Genomic DNA, 17,173 nt, shown 5'->3' with positions numbered 1-17,173 from the left:
CACAAAAAAATACTTTGAATTCCATCTGAGAGAAAAATTGCTGCATCAGAAATGGGGACTCCCTAAGAGACTGCAGGAATCCATGACCCTGTTTCTACTGCTAGAAGCAACAATAAATTAATGCCTTTCTTCCCCAAGGAAGACTGGGATGTGCTGGTCAGGGTCCCCTTACTCTCCTTCAAGGACAGAATTCTACAGTAATTATCATCTCCTCTAAATTTTTGTTACCATTAAATATAACTCTGGATATTCATCTATCTAAATGTCCAATCCCTTTTTGAATCCCTTTATGTTACCTGCATAAAATTCTCTGTTACTCACACCCTCAAGGAGAACCCACACTTACCCTGTTCCTAGGCCTCAGGCGTAACCCTGTCAATTTTCTGCGGGTTTGCAGGACCTTTTACCAGTGAAAGAGCCTTACACAGTAATATCCTTATCCTCTATTTATTAACAATCACCAAAAACAGAATGCACACACTACACATACAATGTTCACCAGTCCCAATAAGACAGATGAACTTTTCTTGAGGGCCAGTCAGGATCAGGTCATCTGGGGGATTCCAGTTTCTACATGGTGTCACTGGCAGAGTGTTGCGGTCTGGCAGCTCTGATGGGGCTGAGTCCTGGAGTTGGTTCCCAAAACTTCTTTTTGGACCCCAATTTATATAGTGAAACCTGAGTCCTGCTTAGCTATACCTTAACCAATCATTTTACTAAAATGTTACTAACCAATCCTAACATATTGTAACAAAATTCTCTAGCCAATTCTACCCCACCACCTTAATTAATTTACACCTAGCAAAATTAATTATGTAACCGACAGAAACAATCAAAGAACCAGACAGAGATCATACATCAGACAAACAATAGGGAAGAGGGGACCATACTGACAAAACAATAAAGAAGTGAGGATTTCACAACCACGACTATTGATAAGTGACTTCTTGCCAGACAGACGCTAGCAAACTAAGTGTTCTTTAACCATCTTAAGCTCTGTTTCTTTATCTGGCGATAGTGGTGTTACTGGGACAGGATCTCCTTCTTCACAGCCGGATATTACAGTGTTTTCATGTCATTTAGATGGGATGTGACTTCCTGCTTCTTAGCTAATGGCTGCTGCTCTTCTAATATAGCTACAGACAAAAACTTAGGCTTTAGGCCTTGTAATATGGCTACAGGAAAAGGCCTTCTCCTTACACAATGACTTCCTGTGGCAGTGAGTTCCACAGTCTAATTACACATTGAGTGAAAAAGTATTTCCTTTCGTTAGTTCTGATTTTTCCACCTTTTTATTTCACTGAATGTCCCCTTGTTCTTCTGGTATGAGGAAAAAAACACGTTATTTAGGAGAAAATCTGAGTTTTCTTTTTTTTAATCACAGGATTCCAGAAATACCAAAGATCACAAGAGTGTAATTGTAGCTGTGCTGGTCCCAGGATACGAGAGAGACAAGGTGGATGAGATAATATCTTTTATTGGACCAATTTCTGTTGGTGAGAGAGACAAGATTTCGAGCTTCACAGAGCTCTTCTTCTTGCAGATATACATTGGGGACATGGTCCTGGCTGGGGAGATGGAACTTCAGGGGCACGTTGCTGGCGGGGGGGGAGGGGGATAATCTGAAGAAGAGCTCGGTGTGGCTCAAAAGCTTGTCTTTCTCACCAAGAGAAGTTGCTCCAATAAAAGACTTCTCTCTCTCTAAAGATCACAAGACTCAGCAGGGTCGCACAAGAGCTGGCCCAGGATCAGTCTCTGTGCAGAGGGATAGCACGGGGGTTAGAATGCTAGCCTGGGACTCAGAAGACCTGGATTAATTCCATGCTCTGCCACAGGCTCTAAAATGAGGATAACAGATTCATAGATTCACACATTCCAAGGCCAGAAGGGACCACTGTGATCATTTACTCTGACCTCCGTATAACACAAGCCAGAAAACATCCCCTAGAGCAGATCTTTTAGAAAAACATCCAACAATGGCATCACCCTACCTCACAGTGCTGCTTTGTGGATAAATAGGTTAATGTTTGTGAGGCACTCAGATACTTCAGCAATGGTGCCCATATAAGACCGTGTGTGATAGCTGGATAAATTGTTCCCTGCCAATGTCTCACTAAAGCCTTTTGGATCAGATCTTTTTTTGTTGGAAGTTCATAGAATATCAGGGTTGGAAGGGACCTCAGAAGGTCATCTAGTCCAACCCCCTGTTCAAAGCAGGACCAATCCCCAGACAGATTTTTACCCCAGTTCCCTAAATGGCCCCCTCAAGGATTGAACTCACAACCCTGAGTTTAGCAGGCCAATGCTCAAACCACTGAGCTATCCCACCTCCCCAGTTATAGCTCCTCCCAGTTCAGTATCCTCTGGGAATTTCATTTCCCTCTCAGATTATTAACAAAGCTGTTACTGAAGAATGTGGACCTAAATCAGTGGTTTGCAAACTTTTGTACTGGTGACCCTTTTCAGATAGGAAGCCTCTGAGTGCGACCCCCTTTATGAATTAAAAACACTTTTTTATATGTTTAACACCATTATAAATGCTGGAGCCAAAGTGGGGTTTGGGGTAGAGACTGACAGCTTGTGACCCCCCATGTAATACCCTCGTGACCTCCTGAGGGGTCCTGACCCCCAGTTTGAGAACCCCTGAGCTAAATAATTCTAATACCAAAAGCAGGTCATGGCAGTGAGTAGTGGCCACCTCTCTGTGAGCTCGTTCCTGGGGTCACAGCTGGGGCCTACTTCTTGCCCTGGTGGGTGTGGTACAGGCGAGCCATGTCTTGCATGTAGCAACGCTCTCGCAGCAGCTGCTGTGCCTGCTCCTCTAACCGGCGCTTGTGTAAATGCAGTGTGCGTGATCGCTGGATGAGCTGGTGCAGCTCCTGCCGCAGCTCCTGGTTCTCACATTTCACCTGGTGGCTATGCTCCTGCATGCACCGTGCAACCACTTCCTGTGCCTGCTGCAGCAGGCAGAGCACCTGCTGCTGGGACCTCTGCTCAAAGGCAGCCTTTTCATGCAGGAAATGGCTTTTGGTCTCCTGCAGGTGCTGAGTGTGCTGCTGCCTGGTGGCCACCAGCTCTTCCTGCAGCTCCCTGATGTGGGCAGCCTGCTCCTGCTGCAGTGCCTGGATCTCCCGCAGGCCCTCAACCTCCTTGCTGAGGCGGAGAAGTTCACCCTCTTTGTGCAACAGTTGTTCCCGCAGAGCTGCCTCCTTCCTCTGGTAGAGGGTGAGCAGTTCCTGCTGCTCCCTGCGGATCTCCTCTAGGGCCTGCTTGTTCTGATCATTCAGGGAGATGATGGCATCCTGGCGCCGCTGGGCCCGCTTGGCCACATAGCACATGAATTCCTGGCTCTCAGCACGGAGACGCTGGGCCTCTTGCTGCAGGAACTCGTTCTCCTCCCGAAGCTGAACACGTGCCCCCTTCATGTCCTCCAGCTCCTTGCAAAGGCGGCTATACTCCTGCTGCAGCAGCACCTCTTCCCTGCTGGCTACAGCCCCCTCAGCAGCTCCCTCCAGGGGTGCAGCCACACCTGGCTGCCCCTTCTGCTCTTGCTGCAGTTTCTGCCTTCGCCTGGGGGGCATCGTGAGGCCTCGAGAGACTGAATGGAAAACGCTATAGTAAAAGAGACAGCTCAACAGCTTCCACACACCTCTCCCCAGGGAGCAGCAAGAGCAGCTCACAGACCAGGGGAGCGGAGGGGGGAGACTTCACCCCCCAGCGCTTGTAAAATAGCTGGGTGATTTGAGAACAGGAGTGGTGACCGCAAAGAAACAGGGGTGGTGGCCAGAATAACAGGGGTGCCTCCTGAAGCCTCCTGTTTCAGCTGAAAATCCCATAAGCTGTGAGTATTAAGTGCCCCATGCCCCTTTCCACACCACGGGAGCAGAGGGGATCGAGAGAAGGCATTTTCTGCATGTGCAGAGTTGGGGTCACAGCTTCCCTCGGACAGGCACGTCCCCTGTGCTAGAAAGCCAAACACTGTGACAAGGAAAGCCCCTCAACCTTGTACCCCTCGCCCCAGGACAGGGCTTTCTAGTCCAGCCTCCCTGTGCCCCCTACTCCCCTTCACTCTGTACCCCCCACCCCAGCTCCTCTCACCTCATGCCAGTCTGCTACCACTTCCCTCCCCCCATGCCAGAGCCCTGTCTCCGCCCACCTCAATCACCCAGCATCGCTTACCCGAGGCCAGGTTCTCCCCCCCACAGCTCCCCTCCCCCCATGCCAGAGCCCTGTCTCCCCCCACCAGTTACCACCCAGCATCGCTTACCCGAGGCCAGGCCCCCCCCCCACAGCTCCCCTCCCCCCATGCCAGAGCCCTGTCTCCCCCCACCAGTTACCACCCAGCATCGCTTACCCCAGGCCAGGTCCCCCCCCCCAGCCCCCCCCATGCCAGAGCCCTGTCTCCGCCCACCTCAATCACCCAGCATCGCTTACCCGAGGCCAGGTTCTCCCCCCCACAGCTCCCCTCCCCCCATGCCAGAGCCCTGTCTCCCCCCACCTCATACCACCCACCATCGCTTACCCCAGGCCAGGTCCCCCCCCACAGCTCCCCTCCCCCCATGCCAGAGCCCTGTCTCCCCCCACCTCATACCACCCACCATCGCTTACCCCAGGCCAGGTCCCCCCCCCCCACGCCAGACCCCTGTCTCCCCCCACTCGTGTCCCCCCGGCCCCCCCACTGGTACCAGCCCCGGATCCCCTCACCCTGTGGCCCCCCCGTAAAGTGCTGCGGTTTTGGGCCCCTCACCCGGACCTGGTCCCGCGCCGCTTCCCCGTTGCCTGGAGACGGGGCGGCTCCGCCCCCCGCCCGGAGCGGGGCCCGTGGCCAAGCGCGCACCGGGGGCGGGGACTGGGCTGCCCTGGCTCCGCCCGCCACTTAAGAGCCGGAATATTCATGAGGCCCGGCCTCCCCCACGGCCCCGCCCCGCAGCGTGGGGGCGGGGCTGCCCTGCACTCCCGCACGGGGGGGGGGTCAGGCCGCTTGTTGCCCCCCCCCAGCGCCGGGACACGTGACGGCCCCGCCCCGCAGCGGGACCCCGGCTGGGACCGCCCGCGCCGAGAGTCCGCAGCTGCCTGAACCGCCGGTGCCGGGCGCGGCCTGGGGCTAGGCGGCCCGCCCCATGGGGCAGCTAGCCCCGCCCCGCCCCTTCCGCCCCCATGGCCGGCGCCCCCCCGCCGGCCCCATGGGGCAGCTAGCCCCGCCCCTTCCGCCCCCATGGCCGGCGCCCCCCCGCCGGCCCGCCCCATGGGGCAGCTAGCCCCGCCCCGCCCCTTCCGCCCCCATGGCTGGCGCCCCCCCGCCGGCCGGCCCGCCCCATGGGGCAGCTAGCCCCGCCCCTTCCGCCCCCATGGCCGGCGCCCCCCCGCCGGCCCCATGGGGCAACTAGCCCCGCCCCTTCCGCCCCCATGGCCGGCGCCCCCCCGCCGGCCGGCCCGCCCCATGGGGCAGCTAGCCCCGCCCCGCCCCTTCCGCCCCCATGGCTGGGGCCCCCCCGCCGGCCCCATGGGGCAGCTAGCCCCGCCCCTTCCGCCCCCATGGCTGGAGGCCCCCCCGCCAGCCCGCCCCATGGGGCAGCTAGCCCCGCCCCGCCCCTTCCGCCCCCATGGCTGGGGCCCCCCCCGCCGGCCCCATGGGGCAGCTAGCCCCGCCCCTTCCGCCCCCATGGCTGGAGGCCCCCCCGCCAGCCCGCCCCATGGGGCAGCTAGCCCCGCCCCGCCCCTTCCGACCCCATGGCTGGCGCCCCCCCCGCCGGCCGGCCCGCCCCATGGGGCAGCTAGCCCCGCCCCGCCCCTTCCGCCCCCATGGGGCAGCTAGCCCCGCCCCTTCCGCCCCCATGGCTGGAGGCCCCCCCGCCAGCCCGCCCCATGGGGCAGCTAGCCCCGCCCCGCCCCTTCCGACCCCATGGCTGGGGCCCCCCCGCCGGCCCCATGGGGCAGCTAGCCCCGCCCCTTCCGCCCCCATGGCTGGCGCCCCCCCCGCCGGCCCCATGGGGCAGCTAGCCCCGCCCCTTCCGCCCCCATGGCTGGCGCCCCCCCGCCGGCCCGCCCGCCCCATGGGGCAGCTAGCCCCGCCCCGCCCCTTCCGCCCCCATGGCTGGCGCCCCCCCGCCGGCCCGCCCGCCCCATGGGGCAGCTAGCCCCGCCCCTTCCGCCCCCATGGCTGGGGTTCCCCCGCCGGCCGGCCCGCTCCATGGGGCAGCTAGCCCCGCCCCTTCCGCCCCCATGGCTGGAGCCCCCCCCGCCGGCCCGCCCCATGGGGCAGCTAGCCCCTCCCCGCCCCTTCCGCCCCCATGGCTGGCGCCCCCCCGCCGGCCGGCCCGCCCCATGGGGCAGCTAGCCCCGCCCCGCCCCTTCCGCCCCCATGGCTGGCGCCCCCCCGCCGGCCGGCCCGCCCCATGGGGCAGCTAGCCCCGCCCCGCCCCTTCCGCCCCCATGGCTGGCGCCCCCCCGCCGGCCGGCCCGCCCCATGGGGCAGCTAGCCGCGCCGCGGGGGGACGGGGGAACCCGAGCCGCGCCGTGGGGACGACCCGAGCTGCGGGGGGGGGGGACGGGGGGACCCGAGCCGCGCCGCGGGGGGATGGGGGGACGGGGGGGACCCGAGCCGCGCCGCGGGGGGACGGGGGGGACCTGAGCTGCGCCGCGGGGGGATGGGGGGACCCGAGCCGCGCCGGGGGGGACGGGGTGGACCCGAGCCACGCCACGCTGGGGGGAACGGGGGGACCCGAGCCGCGCCGGGGGGGACGGGGTGGACCCGAGCCGCGGGTTGGGAACGGGAACGGGGGGACCCGAGCCGCGCCGCGCCGGGGGGGACGGGGGGGACCCGAGCCACGCCACGCTGGGGGGGACGGGGGGACCCGAGCCACGCCGCGCCGCGGGGGGGACCCGACCCGAGCCACGCCGCGGAAGCCGCGCCGGGCGGGGGGGGGACCCGAGCCGCAGGGACCGGGCCGGAGCCGGGCCCCGGGGGCCGGGCTGGAGCCAAGCCGGGCCAGAGCCGCTGGGGCCTGCGGGAACGGGCCGCGCCTCCCTGGAGCCCTTCTCCCGCCCCCACCACCCCTACCCCAGCTTACCTCATGCTGCTGGCCCGCCCCTGCTTCCTCTCAGACTTCCCGCGAATCTCTGATTCGCGGGAAGCAGGGGAGGGGGCGGGGCGTGGAGGGGAGGAGGGGGAAGTGAGCTGGGGGCGGGGCGGACAGCTGCAGCGCGGGGCCCTCTTGGCGCGGGGCCCAATTCAGCCGAATCGGCTGAATCAGCCTAAAGCCGGCCCTGGGGACAGGTTAACCCTAAGGGCTGTGTGTGGGTGGGTCGGGGGGGTGTAAAAGCCAAAATCTAAAGCTGTCTCTCAGCTATTACCTGAAAATAAACGTAAAGCTTGGTACAGCAAAAAAAACTATGCAAACCTGGTCTGTTGTACAAGAGGGGAAACTGAGGCACGCCACCTCATAAATTTCATAAATGACCAGTGAGTGGGGTAATTCACTAGCCTGACTATAAAACAAAATAAGAACAGCCTAAAGGTAATTCTTATGTTTTTCCTGCAATTAGCAAGGAAAATTGTAAAAGCAATTGGTATTATTATTAAGCAATAATCTGTCCCCACCAAAGGGAGTAAAAATTGTTTCTTTTGTTTTTCAGACACTCTACAAGCATGCTGGTGCCAGCGAAAGAATAACCCAGAATACTATGAATCTATGTTTTGCGTTGTTTGTCTGTGGTGTTTGTCTTGTTGCTAGCATGACGTGGGTGGGGCATGGCTTCAAAAGGCTGACAGGGGTGGAAAATGTGTACGAAAATGCAAAATGCTCAACGAGGAGGCCAGCACCTGTGTAACAGCTACCATGGTACCGGAAAATAGAACGGCAACTAAAATTCAGCTTGCGAAAAGTTTACCCCAATAAACATCAAATTGTTTGCGCCTTTGAACTTGGGGTATTGTTGCTCTGTTCATGCGAGAAGAACCAGGAAAGTAAAAGGGTAAAAACATAAGCCCCCTAACACGGGGGAGGGGCTGGAGGGAGCTGAGGATCTTGCTCACCTCTGATGCGTGCAGTCCCTTTGTGATGTCAGGACCCGCCTGGTCCTGGCCCTTTATGATGCGTCACTGGAACAAACAGCCTCTCGGGAGAGATCCAGTGGCTGCACCAGCAGGGAGCCCAGTGTCCAGACCGTCCTCCCCAGCACGAGGATGGGGATCACGCAGAGCTGGTTCTGGGCCTGCTGGGACAGCTCCTGGGTGTTGTACACCTGCGTCCTTCTGGTCCTGGTCATCCGGATGGCCATGGCGACCCAGCACAGTTTCTCCAGGAGAAGCAGGATGGTAGGAGAACACCCCCTGCCCCAACCCCTCTGCAGCCATCCTACACTCTCAGCAGAGCTTGCCTGGACACAGCCCCATGGATGGAAGGGAGGGAGGGTGGCCAGAGGCCCCCTGTTCTGACCAGGCCCCATTGGGCTGGCAGGACACATCGACAGAGAGAGACAGGGCCGCAGACCGAGCTCGTGGCTCCATTCATTGGTTGTTCCTTACTGCCCTGACCACCCCAGCTAGTGCTGATAGAACACTTGCTGCTACCTAATATAAGACATACCTGGGGCATTTTGTCCCTGCTGGGATCACTCCATATATAGTGATCCAGTAAGAAGAGGCTCTGTTCTTGAATCCTCCAATTTTCATGAACACTTTAAATTCAGCAAAATCACAAAGAACAAAATGTCTGAAAAGAGCATGCAAATACAGACTTGTTTTGCTCAGATTAAAATGCAGAGCAGCCTCTAATTGGCATTTACAGGTATATTACAAGTTAAAATATTTATTATAAGATCAAATGAATAATTCATTACCTCCAAGCAACAAGTAGGATAGAAAAACCAGGAATACTTGTGGCACCTGAGAGACTAACAAATTGATTTGAGCATAAGCTTTCGTGGGCTACAGCCCACTTCTTCGGATGCATAGAATGGAACATAATATTGAGGAGCTATATATATACACATACAGAGACAGGTGGGAGTTGTCTTACCAACTCTGAGAGGCCAATTAAGTAAGAGAAAAAACTGGGCTATCTTGATTATCACTTCAAAAGGTTTTTTTTTCTCTTACTTAATTGGCCTCTCAGAGTTGGTAAGACAACTCCCACCTGTCTCTGTATGTGTATATATATAGCTCCTCAATATTATGTTCCATTCTATGCATCCGAAGAAGTGGGCTGTAGCCCACGAAAGCTTATGCTCAAATCAATTTGTTAGTCTCTCAGGTGCCACAAGTACTCCTGTGGGTTTTTTGTTGTTGTTTTTTGCGGATACAGACAAACACAGCTGCTACTCTGAAAAAAGGATAGAAAGAATCTAACCTTAAACAGAAAGAAGATTTATTAAGGGATAGATACAACTGGGGGAAGATTCACTATGGGGAACACTACAAATAGGACTACCCACGAATAGATTCCAATAAGGGAAAGCTGGAAAATGGGTGTGTTGGGGGTGGGGGTGGTTCTGCTTGTTAATGGTGTTTACATTAGAAATTCAGGTCTTGCCTCCAGTCGTAGGAATCTACCCAGTCTGGCAGCAGGCCCAGCCTCTGCCTCAGTTTCCCCTCTCAGCAGTTATCCACAGGTTGGCAAGCGGCTGTGGGGTTCTCATGCAGGAGCACTGCTGCACTGGGGTGACTTAGCCAAGTCACAGAGTTCACCCCAGTCGGAGTCAATCAGAGTCCAAAGGAAAATGCCAAACCCCATCTTCCAGCCTAGCCCTTCCTCTGAGGGTCTGTCCTGTTCCCCAGCTGGCTTCAGACTCTCAGTTGGCTCCAGCATCCAGCCCTCCTGGGCTCCAGGGTTGCCCTTGTTTATGGGACAGCATGGGGGAACACCCACCCACCCTCTACTACAGGCCTTGGGATCCTAAACAATTGGTCTGCCTGTCCCAAACCCCAGCCTGCTCTGGCTTCCCTTTCCAGGTCCTCTTCCCATGTGTGTGTGTGTAACCCATGCTTCTGTCACTGTTCCTTTCAACAGGAGTGTAGTCTGGTTTGTTCTTTTGGCCAGAGGAGTGAAGCAGCTGGCTACTGGCTCCAGCTAGTCTGGGACTAATGGCGGGGGGGAGGGGGAAATGTTCACAAACCCTTGGGACATGCTGTCAGGGTCTTTCTGGTTTGGGGTACAAATCCAGACCAGCGAGGGGCTGTCACCATCTTCCTGGTAACCGTGGGTACCTCACAACGCTTTGCTGTTGTAGCTCCCAACCTGGGCCACTCACAACCAACCTACCAGCCCCTGAGTGTGTGTGTGCCAGGCGGCCTGGTTACTACATGCAGGGTGACCCCAACACACGCCCAGTCCTGGATTTTCCTCAACCCGAGGACAGTCCAGAGAAATCATATGGTTGGTTTGTTCCTTTAAAGACACCAAAGCCCTTCACAGCTTATTAACTGAACTGGGGGTAACTTAGGGTTACCATACGTCCGGATTTTCCTGGACATGTCCGGCTTTTGGCGGCTCAAATCCCCGTCCGGGGGGAAATCCCCAAAAGCCGGGCATGTCCAGGAAAATCGGGAGGCTCGGACGGGGCCTCTTTGTGCGGGGCCGGGGGCATGGTGCCGGGCCGGGCCCGCGGGGCCGGGAGCCGGCCCGTGGGGCTGGGAGCTGGGAGCCAGCCCGCGGGGCTGAGAGCCGGGCCGGGGTCGGGGAGCCGGGCCCGCGGGGCTGGGAGCCGGGAGCCGCCGGCCCGTGGGGCGGGGAGCCGGGCCGGGGTCGGGGAGCCGGGAGCCGGCCCGCGGCGCTGGAAGCCGGGAGCCGGCCCGCGGTCGGGGAGCCGGCCCGCAGGGCTGGGAGCCGGGCCGGGGAGCTGGGAGCCGGGCCGGGGTCGGGGAGCCGGGAGCCGGGAGCCGGCCCGCGGGGCTGGGAGCCGGGCCAGGCCCGCGGGGCTGGGAGCCGGGAGCCGCCGGCCCGCGGGGCGGGGAGCCGGGCCGGGGTCGGGGAGCCGGGAGCCGGCCCGCGGCGCTGGAAGCCGGGAGCCGGCCCGCGGTTGGGGAGCCGGCCCGCGGGGCTGGGAGCCGGCCCGGGGTCGGGGAGCCGGGAGCCGGGCCGGGGTCGGGGAGCCGAGAGCCGGGAGCCGGCCCACGGGGCTGGGAGCCGGGCCGGGGTCGGGGAGCTGGGAGCCGGCCCGCGGCGCTGGGAGCCGGGCCGGGGTCGGGGGGCTGGGAGCCAGGAGCCGGCCCGGGGGGCTGGGAGCCGGGGGTGGTCGGCCAGGGCCCGAGCCGACCCAGGCTGGAGCCGCCGGGGGCCAGCCTGGGCCGCGCCTCCTCCCCCCCACACTCCCCCTTACCTGCTTCAGGCTTCAAGCAGGGGAGGGGGCGGAGACTTTGGGAGGGGGCGGAGTTGGGGCGTGGGCGTGGGCGGGGTTGGGGGCGGGGCCGGGGCCGGGGCCCCCGGGAGTGTCCTCCATTAGGAGGCACAAAATATGGTAACCCTAGGTAACTAGACCCTTCCCTTGAAACGCAGCACTGAGTTGATGGTCAAACTGAAATGAGTCTATTAACAAACCATACAAAGAATTCCTTGAATTCAAGTATAAGGAATGCAGCTAGAAAGAGTTACTAGTAAACAAAACAAAATACACTTGTAAAGGTCTAAAACTTCATCTAGCAAGACACAGGCTCTGTTCAAGATGGTTTCTCTCATCCACAGTCTCCCAGCTAAATGGTGACTGGCTCTCCCCTTGGTCAGGCTCTCTTCCAGGGGCCCAAAGGTGCTGGTGTTTTTGTTTTCTTAGGTGAAAGAGAGAAGGTGGGCTCTCTGCCCCTTTCTTTTATAGTCCGTTAAGTCTTGGAAGTGGGTTCTTCTAAAGCAGCGGTTGTCAACCAGGGGTACGGGGTACACAGAGGTCTTCTAGGGAGTACATAAATTCCTGTAGATATTTGCCTAGTTTTACAGCAGGCTACATAAAAAGTACTAGTGAAATAAGTACAAACTAAAATTTCCTACAGACGGAAGGAGAAAGTCAGCAATTTTTCAGTCAGAGTGTGCTGTGACATCTGTATTTTATGTCTGATTTTGTAAACAAGTAGTTTCTAAGTGAGGTGAAACGTGGGGGTACACAAGACAAATCAGACTCCTGAAAGGGGCACCGGAGACTGAAAAGGTTGAGAGTCACTGTTCTAAAGGAGACCCCTCAAAGCAAAGTGTATCCAAGCTGTGAGGAAGGCTCCGTGTGTAACCCACACACCTCCTGGGGGTGGTGTCCTGTCCCATCTAGTGGCACCAAGACCACTTCATGAGAGAGAGCTAAAATGAGTCTCTGCAGCCTTAGCTACGAGCCCGTTGGCTTTTAGCTCATGCGTAAGACTCATGCACTAAGTTCCAGAGGTCCCAGGTTTGATCCTGTCTGTCAACATTACACGTGCGCTTCTTTTCCCCCCCACTTGTGTTTGCTGAAATGTAAATCGCTCTGTTCACTACCATCTCCTTCCCCAGCTGTCTTGAGGACCCTGTTTGCTGCTTATAGAAACCCCATTCCTTTGTTTAGGACAGACCTCTTCAACAACGTTACCTAGGAGGGGCTGTGGGGTTTTCACAAGGAATGTCGTACAGGGGGAACTCATAACTCTCTATGTAAAGTTGCATCATGATCTTATTGACCAGAGGGTTGTTAGTTTTCAAATGGTACCTCACAAGGCATATTTCGTACAAAGATGATGACCATAGCATGTAGGGTGTGACTAGAGGGCTGCTTTGGGTCACACATGCTCAGTAGGGCATCTCCAAGGGTGAAAGGCCAATTCCACTCCCAAATTTAAAGAAAAGGGGGTGCCAACCTGTTCCACCAGTTCAGCCAGCCCCAGAGGGAGACAGCGTATGGGAGGGGCGGTGAAGATCTCTGCCCTGAGGGCTGGTGTTCGCAGGCCTGCTTTGCCTACCTGCAGTGAGCAGATAACTGCCAGGAGAAGGATCCTGGCCTATTCAAAGAACAAGGTGCTTGCTGCCTGGTCAGCTCAGGAGGGTGTGAGGACATAAATGCCAAATAAGCAGCGCATGCTTTCAATGCATGGGATTAGTGGCCCGTGTACCTGTCAGTACTGAAGAAATCTCTGTGTTGGATCCTGTTATTTTTCTTTGACCGGTATGGGCTGTATTGCTGTAATGCTAAGAGCATGTTTAGATTTATGAGGCGTCTTAGTTAACCCACAAATTGTCTTCTTAGCAACGGAAGGAGTTTTTTGTTTCGTTTGAGCAGCTTTACTACACTGTGGTGTCTTTCCTCCAAACCGGAGCAGCTCAGGGTACTGGCATCCCCACCTGTCCCAACTGGCAGGTTTGTGGTGTTCTCCACAGCTGGGAGTTTCACTGTCAGAACAGACTGACCCTGCTCCCCGGCCCTGCAGTAAAATGGAATTATTACGGGCACGGGTGGAATCCAAGTTGGGTGGGTTACACTCAGGCCAGGCCCTGGTCTCCGGCTCTTTAACGGAGCACTGACTCTGCTCTCCCAGGAGCCCCTCTCTGCCTGAACACAGGTTGCTCTTACAGGCCCAGCTCAGCATGTGACATCTACCCTGTCTTTCCATCCAGACTCCATGGAAGACTGGAGACCTGAGCAGGATTATGACATCACAGGTATCACGGAGACTGAACAGCTGTAACATAAGAATGACCATACTGAGTCAGACCAATGGTCCAGCTAGCCCACTATCGTGTATTCCCACCGTGGCCAATAACAGGTGTTTCAGAGGGAATGAACAGAACAGGGAATCATCAAGTGATCCACCCCTCATTGCCCATTCCCAGCTTCTGGCAAACAGAGCCTAGGGACCCTCACGGCATAATATGGCATCCCTGCCTATCTTGGCTAATAGCCATTGATGGACCTATCTTTCATGAACTTATCTAGTTCTTTTTTGAACCCTGTTCTAGTCTTGGCCTTCACAACATCCTCTGGCAAGGAGTTCCACAGGTTGACTGCGCGTTGTGCGAAGAAATACTTCTTTTGTTTGTTTTCAACCTGCTGCCTATTAATTTCATTTGGTAACCGCTAGTTCTTGTGTTATAAGAAGGAGTAAATTACACTTCCTTGTTTACTTTCTCACCACCAGTCATGATTTTATAGACCTCAATCATATCCCCCTTAGTCGTCTCTTTTCCAAGCTGAATAGTCCCAGTCTTATTAATGTCTCCTCATACAGAAGCTGTTCCATACCCCTACTCATTTTTGTAGCCCTTTTCTGAACCTTTTCCAATCCCAAGATATCTTTTTTTGAGATGGGGAGACCACATCTGCAGGCAGTATTCAAGATCTGGGTGTACCCTGGATTTATATAGAGGCAATAGGATAGTTTCTGTCTTGTTAGCTATCCTTTTCCTAATGATTCCCAACTTTCTGTTTCCGTTTTTGACTGCCACTGCTGAATGAGTGGATGTTTTCAGAGAACTATCCCCAATGCCTCCAAGAGCTCTTGTTGAGTGGTAACAGCTAATTTAGCCCCCATGATTTTATCTGTAGAGTTGGGATTATGTTTTCCAATGTGCATTACTTTGCATTGATCAACCTTGAATTTCATCTGCCATTTTGTTGCCCAGTCGCCCAGTTTTGTGTGACCCCTTACTTCAAATGTACTGTGGCCTAGTGGATAGAACACTAGACGGAACTCAGGAGACTTAAGTGCTAATCCTGTCTCTGCTACTGTCTTGCTGGGTGACCTTGGGTAAGTCACTGTTCTTCTCTGTGCTTCCGTTTCCCATCTCTAAAAGGGGGCTAATGCTACACCTCCTTTGTAAAGTGCTTTGAGATCCACTGACTGAAAGTGTTAGATAAGAGGTAGGGCTCTTTATTATCTCATGATATAGGGTGCTTTTCTTAAAGCTCCCACTGCTGGAGTCAAGTAATTTATCTGAGAATCTCGGCTTTTTATTTGATTTGATTTCATTTCATTTTATTTGTCAGCACATTTTAAGCCCTCATGGTTGCAAAGAGAAGCTGGAAAATGTAAATTGAGTGCACCCTAGTGGCTCAGACACCAGAAGGCAAATGAAGAGTTCCCCAGATTAATTTTTTTTTAAGATATCGTTATTTTGAAGTCAATCTCATGATTTTGGTGGGGCCCAGCTCATGGTTTTGGAATGCTTGGGCAGGCGATACCGTGAAAGTTTTTCTGCACTTGTAACTCTAGATTGTCATTTCAGGCTGGGAGATTCTGCTTCACAAGTAGGGAAAAAACGTCCCTTGCCTGGGGGCTTGAGAGTCATAAAGCTCGGAAAAGACCCAGGGTTTTCCTGGGAAATCTGATGCCCTCTCTCCTGCCTAGTTCTGAGCTCAGCAGCTCAGCCCCCTTGGGCTGTTGCCACATCCTATCACCTGATGTAAGCACAGCATTGACAGCTCACAGGCTAGGGGGACATTGCAGGAGGGCAGCCCCATTCTGACCTAGAGACGACATCAGCGCCTGCCAGATGCCAGAGCAGCAACCTGCCCTCAGGTGTAGCCTGGGCACTTGCTGCTGGTTTAAGAGTGTCTCTAGGTCAGAACGGTAAGAGTGTCTGAGCAGGGGAAATGACCCCCTGTATAGAGATCCTGATACTGCTCCTGGTTCTCATCTTGAATGCTGTGCTGAGGCGCCTCAGATCTGAGGTAAGTGAGAATCCTAGAGAGAGGGAAAGGCTGGATTGATGCCAGCTGAATGCAGGGACCAAACATAAGTATTTTTAAATCAGCAGGCTCGGATCATCTACACCCAAGAGTCCTCAAAGAGCTGGCTCGGGAGGTTATGGGCCCACTGACATGAATTTTTAACAAATGTAGGATTCCTGAGGGAATTCCAGAAGGCTGGATAATAACCTCTCTCCTCCAACTTGAGATTCCCTGTTTATGCATTCAAGGACCGCAGGACATTTGGATTAAAAAATTAGCACTATACAATATCAATGGAGCACAGGTTACATGGACTGAGACCAGGCTAATGGCTAACTGACAGATCTCAAAAAGTAATTGTCAAAGGGCTCGTCGAATGCGGGTGTTTCTAATGGGGCTCTGCAGGGATCAATATTAGGTCTGATGCTTTTCAATATCTTTATCAATGACTTGGATGTCAATATAAAATTGCTGCTGATAAAAATATGCTGAGGACACAAAGATTGGCAGAATGGGAAATAACGATGAGGGCATTCATACAGAGGCAGTCATACAGAGAGTTCTGGAGAGTTTGTTTGGCAAATGGGGCCCATTCAAACAAAATGTGATTTCATACAGCCCAACACAGAGTTCTACATCTAGGAAGAAGGAGGGCATATTCAGCTTTGGATTGAACGATCTTTAGTTTTGTATCATCTGCAAATCTGGCCACTTCACTCTTTCCCCCCTTTTCTAGATCATTTATGAATATGTTGAACAACTCTGGTCCCAGTACAGATCCTTGGGGGACGTTGCTATTTATCTCTCTTCCACAAACTCACCATTTATTCCTACCTTTTGTTTCCTATCTTTAAAACCAGTTACTGGTCCATGAGAAGACCTTCCCTCTTATCCCCTGACAACTTACTTTGCTTAAGAACCTCTGGGGAGGGATCTTCTTAAAGACTTTCTGAAAGTTCAGGTACACGATATCCATTGGATCGCCTTTGTTCACATGCTTCTTCACCCCTGTCACATTACGCCCTATATTCTTCATAGAAATATTGTTCTATGAATATGGCATAACTAAGGTATGTTTTATGCAAGATGGGTCATGTGAGATATCATTGGAAAGGTTCTGATTTACTGAATGTGATTATCCTATTTGTATGGATGTATCATTTCTGTATCTGAAGTTAGGAATACGGGCTCTGTATCAATTACAAAAGTGCTTGTACCAGGGGAATGCCCACCAAACAGTAGGCAATCAGCCTGGATGGGTCAGTAGGACTTTGAAGATACTAAACTTCCTCCTTCCTGAGAAGTTTCCTGGGATGCTGCTTTGACACTGCAGGGTCATGTGATCCTGTCACCTGGTACTGGACATCATTTTGGACTGGTGGTATTTTTCCACTAGGAGGGAGCGGGGTGGGGGTGGGGGGGTCAAACTGGGAGACAAAGGATTCCTGTCAAATCCAAATCCTATTGAAGGCTTGGAAGTGAGTTAATCTGGGTTCTTCTCCACCACCTCCCTGCCCAAAAAGGAAGACTGCTGAGAACACCTGGAGAAACAAAGGAA

At 55.1% G+C, this 17,173-nt stretch overlaps 1 protein-coding gene across 3 annotated transcripts; it reads right to left on the bottom strand.

The window, feature by feature from the left end:
* Positions 1-431: 431 nt before the first annotated feature.
* Positions 432-7,111, bottom strand: LOC128834053 (coiled-coil domain-containing protein 166-like). Of its 3 annotated transcripts, none has more exons than XM_054022492.1 (2): positions 7,071-7,111; positions 432-3,598 (listed from the first exon to the last, which is right to left on the bottom strand). In XM_054022492.1, the coding sequence occupies exon 2, from the start codon at positions 3,579-3,581 to the stop codon at positions 2,736-2,738; it is 846 nt and encodes a 281-aa protein (XP_053878467.1). In that variant the 5' UTR covers positions 3,582-3,598; positions 7,071-7,111; the 3' UTR covers positions 432-2,735. The 3 variants fall into 3 exon arrangements, with proteins under 3 accessions (XP_053878467.1, XP_053878466.1, XP_053878468.1); XM_054022491.1 differs by lacking the exon at positions 7,071-7,111 and adding an exon at positions 4,748-5,124; XM_054022493.1 differs by lacking the exon at positions 7,071-7,111 and adding an exon at positions 4,754-5,124.
* Between the last annotated feature and the right edge of the window lie 10,062 nt (positions 7,112-17,173).

This window comes from Malaclemys terrapin, chromosome 3 (genome assembly GCF_027887155.1).
Source record: "Malaclemys terrapin pileata isolate rMalTer1 chromosome 3, rMalTer1.hap1, whole genome shotgun sequence".
Taxonomy (NCBI): Eukaryota; Metazoa; Chordata; order Testudines; family Emydidae; genus Malaclemys; species Malaclemys terrapin.
The sequence above is the reverse complement of the archived record's forward strand: the minus strand, read 5'-3'. Positions and strand labels throughout refer to the sequence as shown.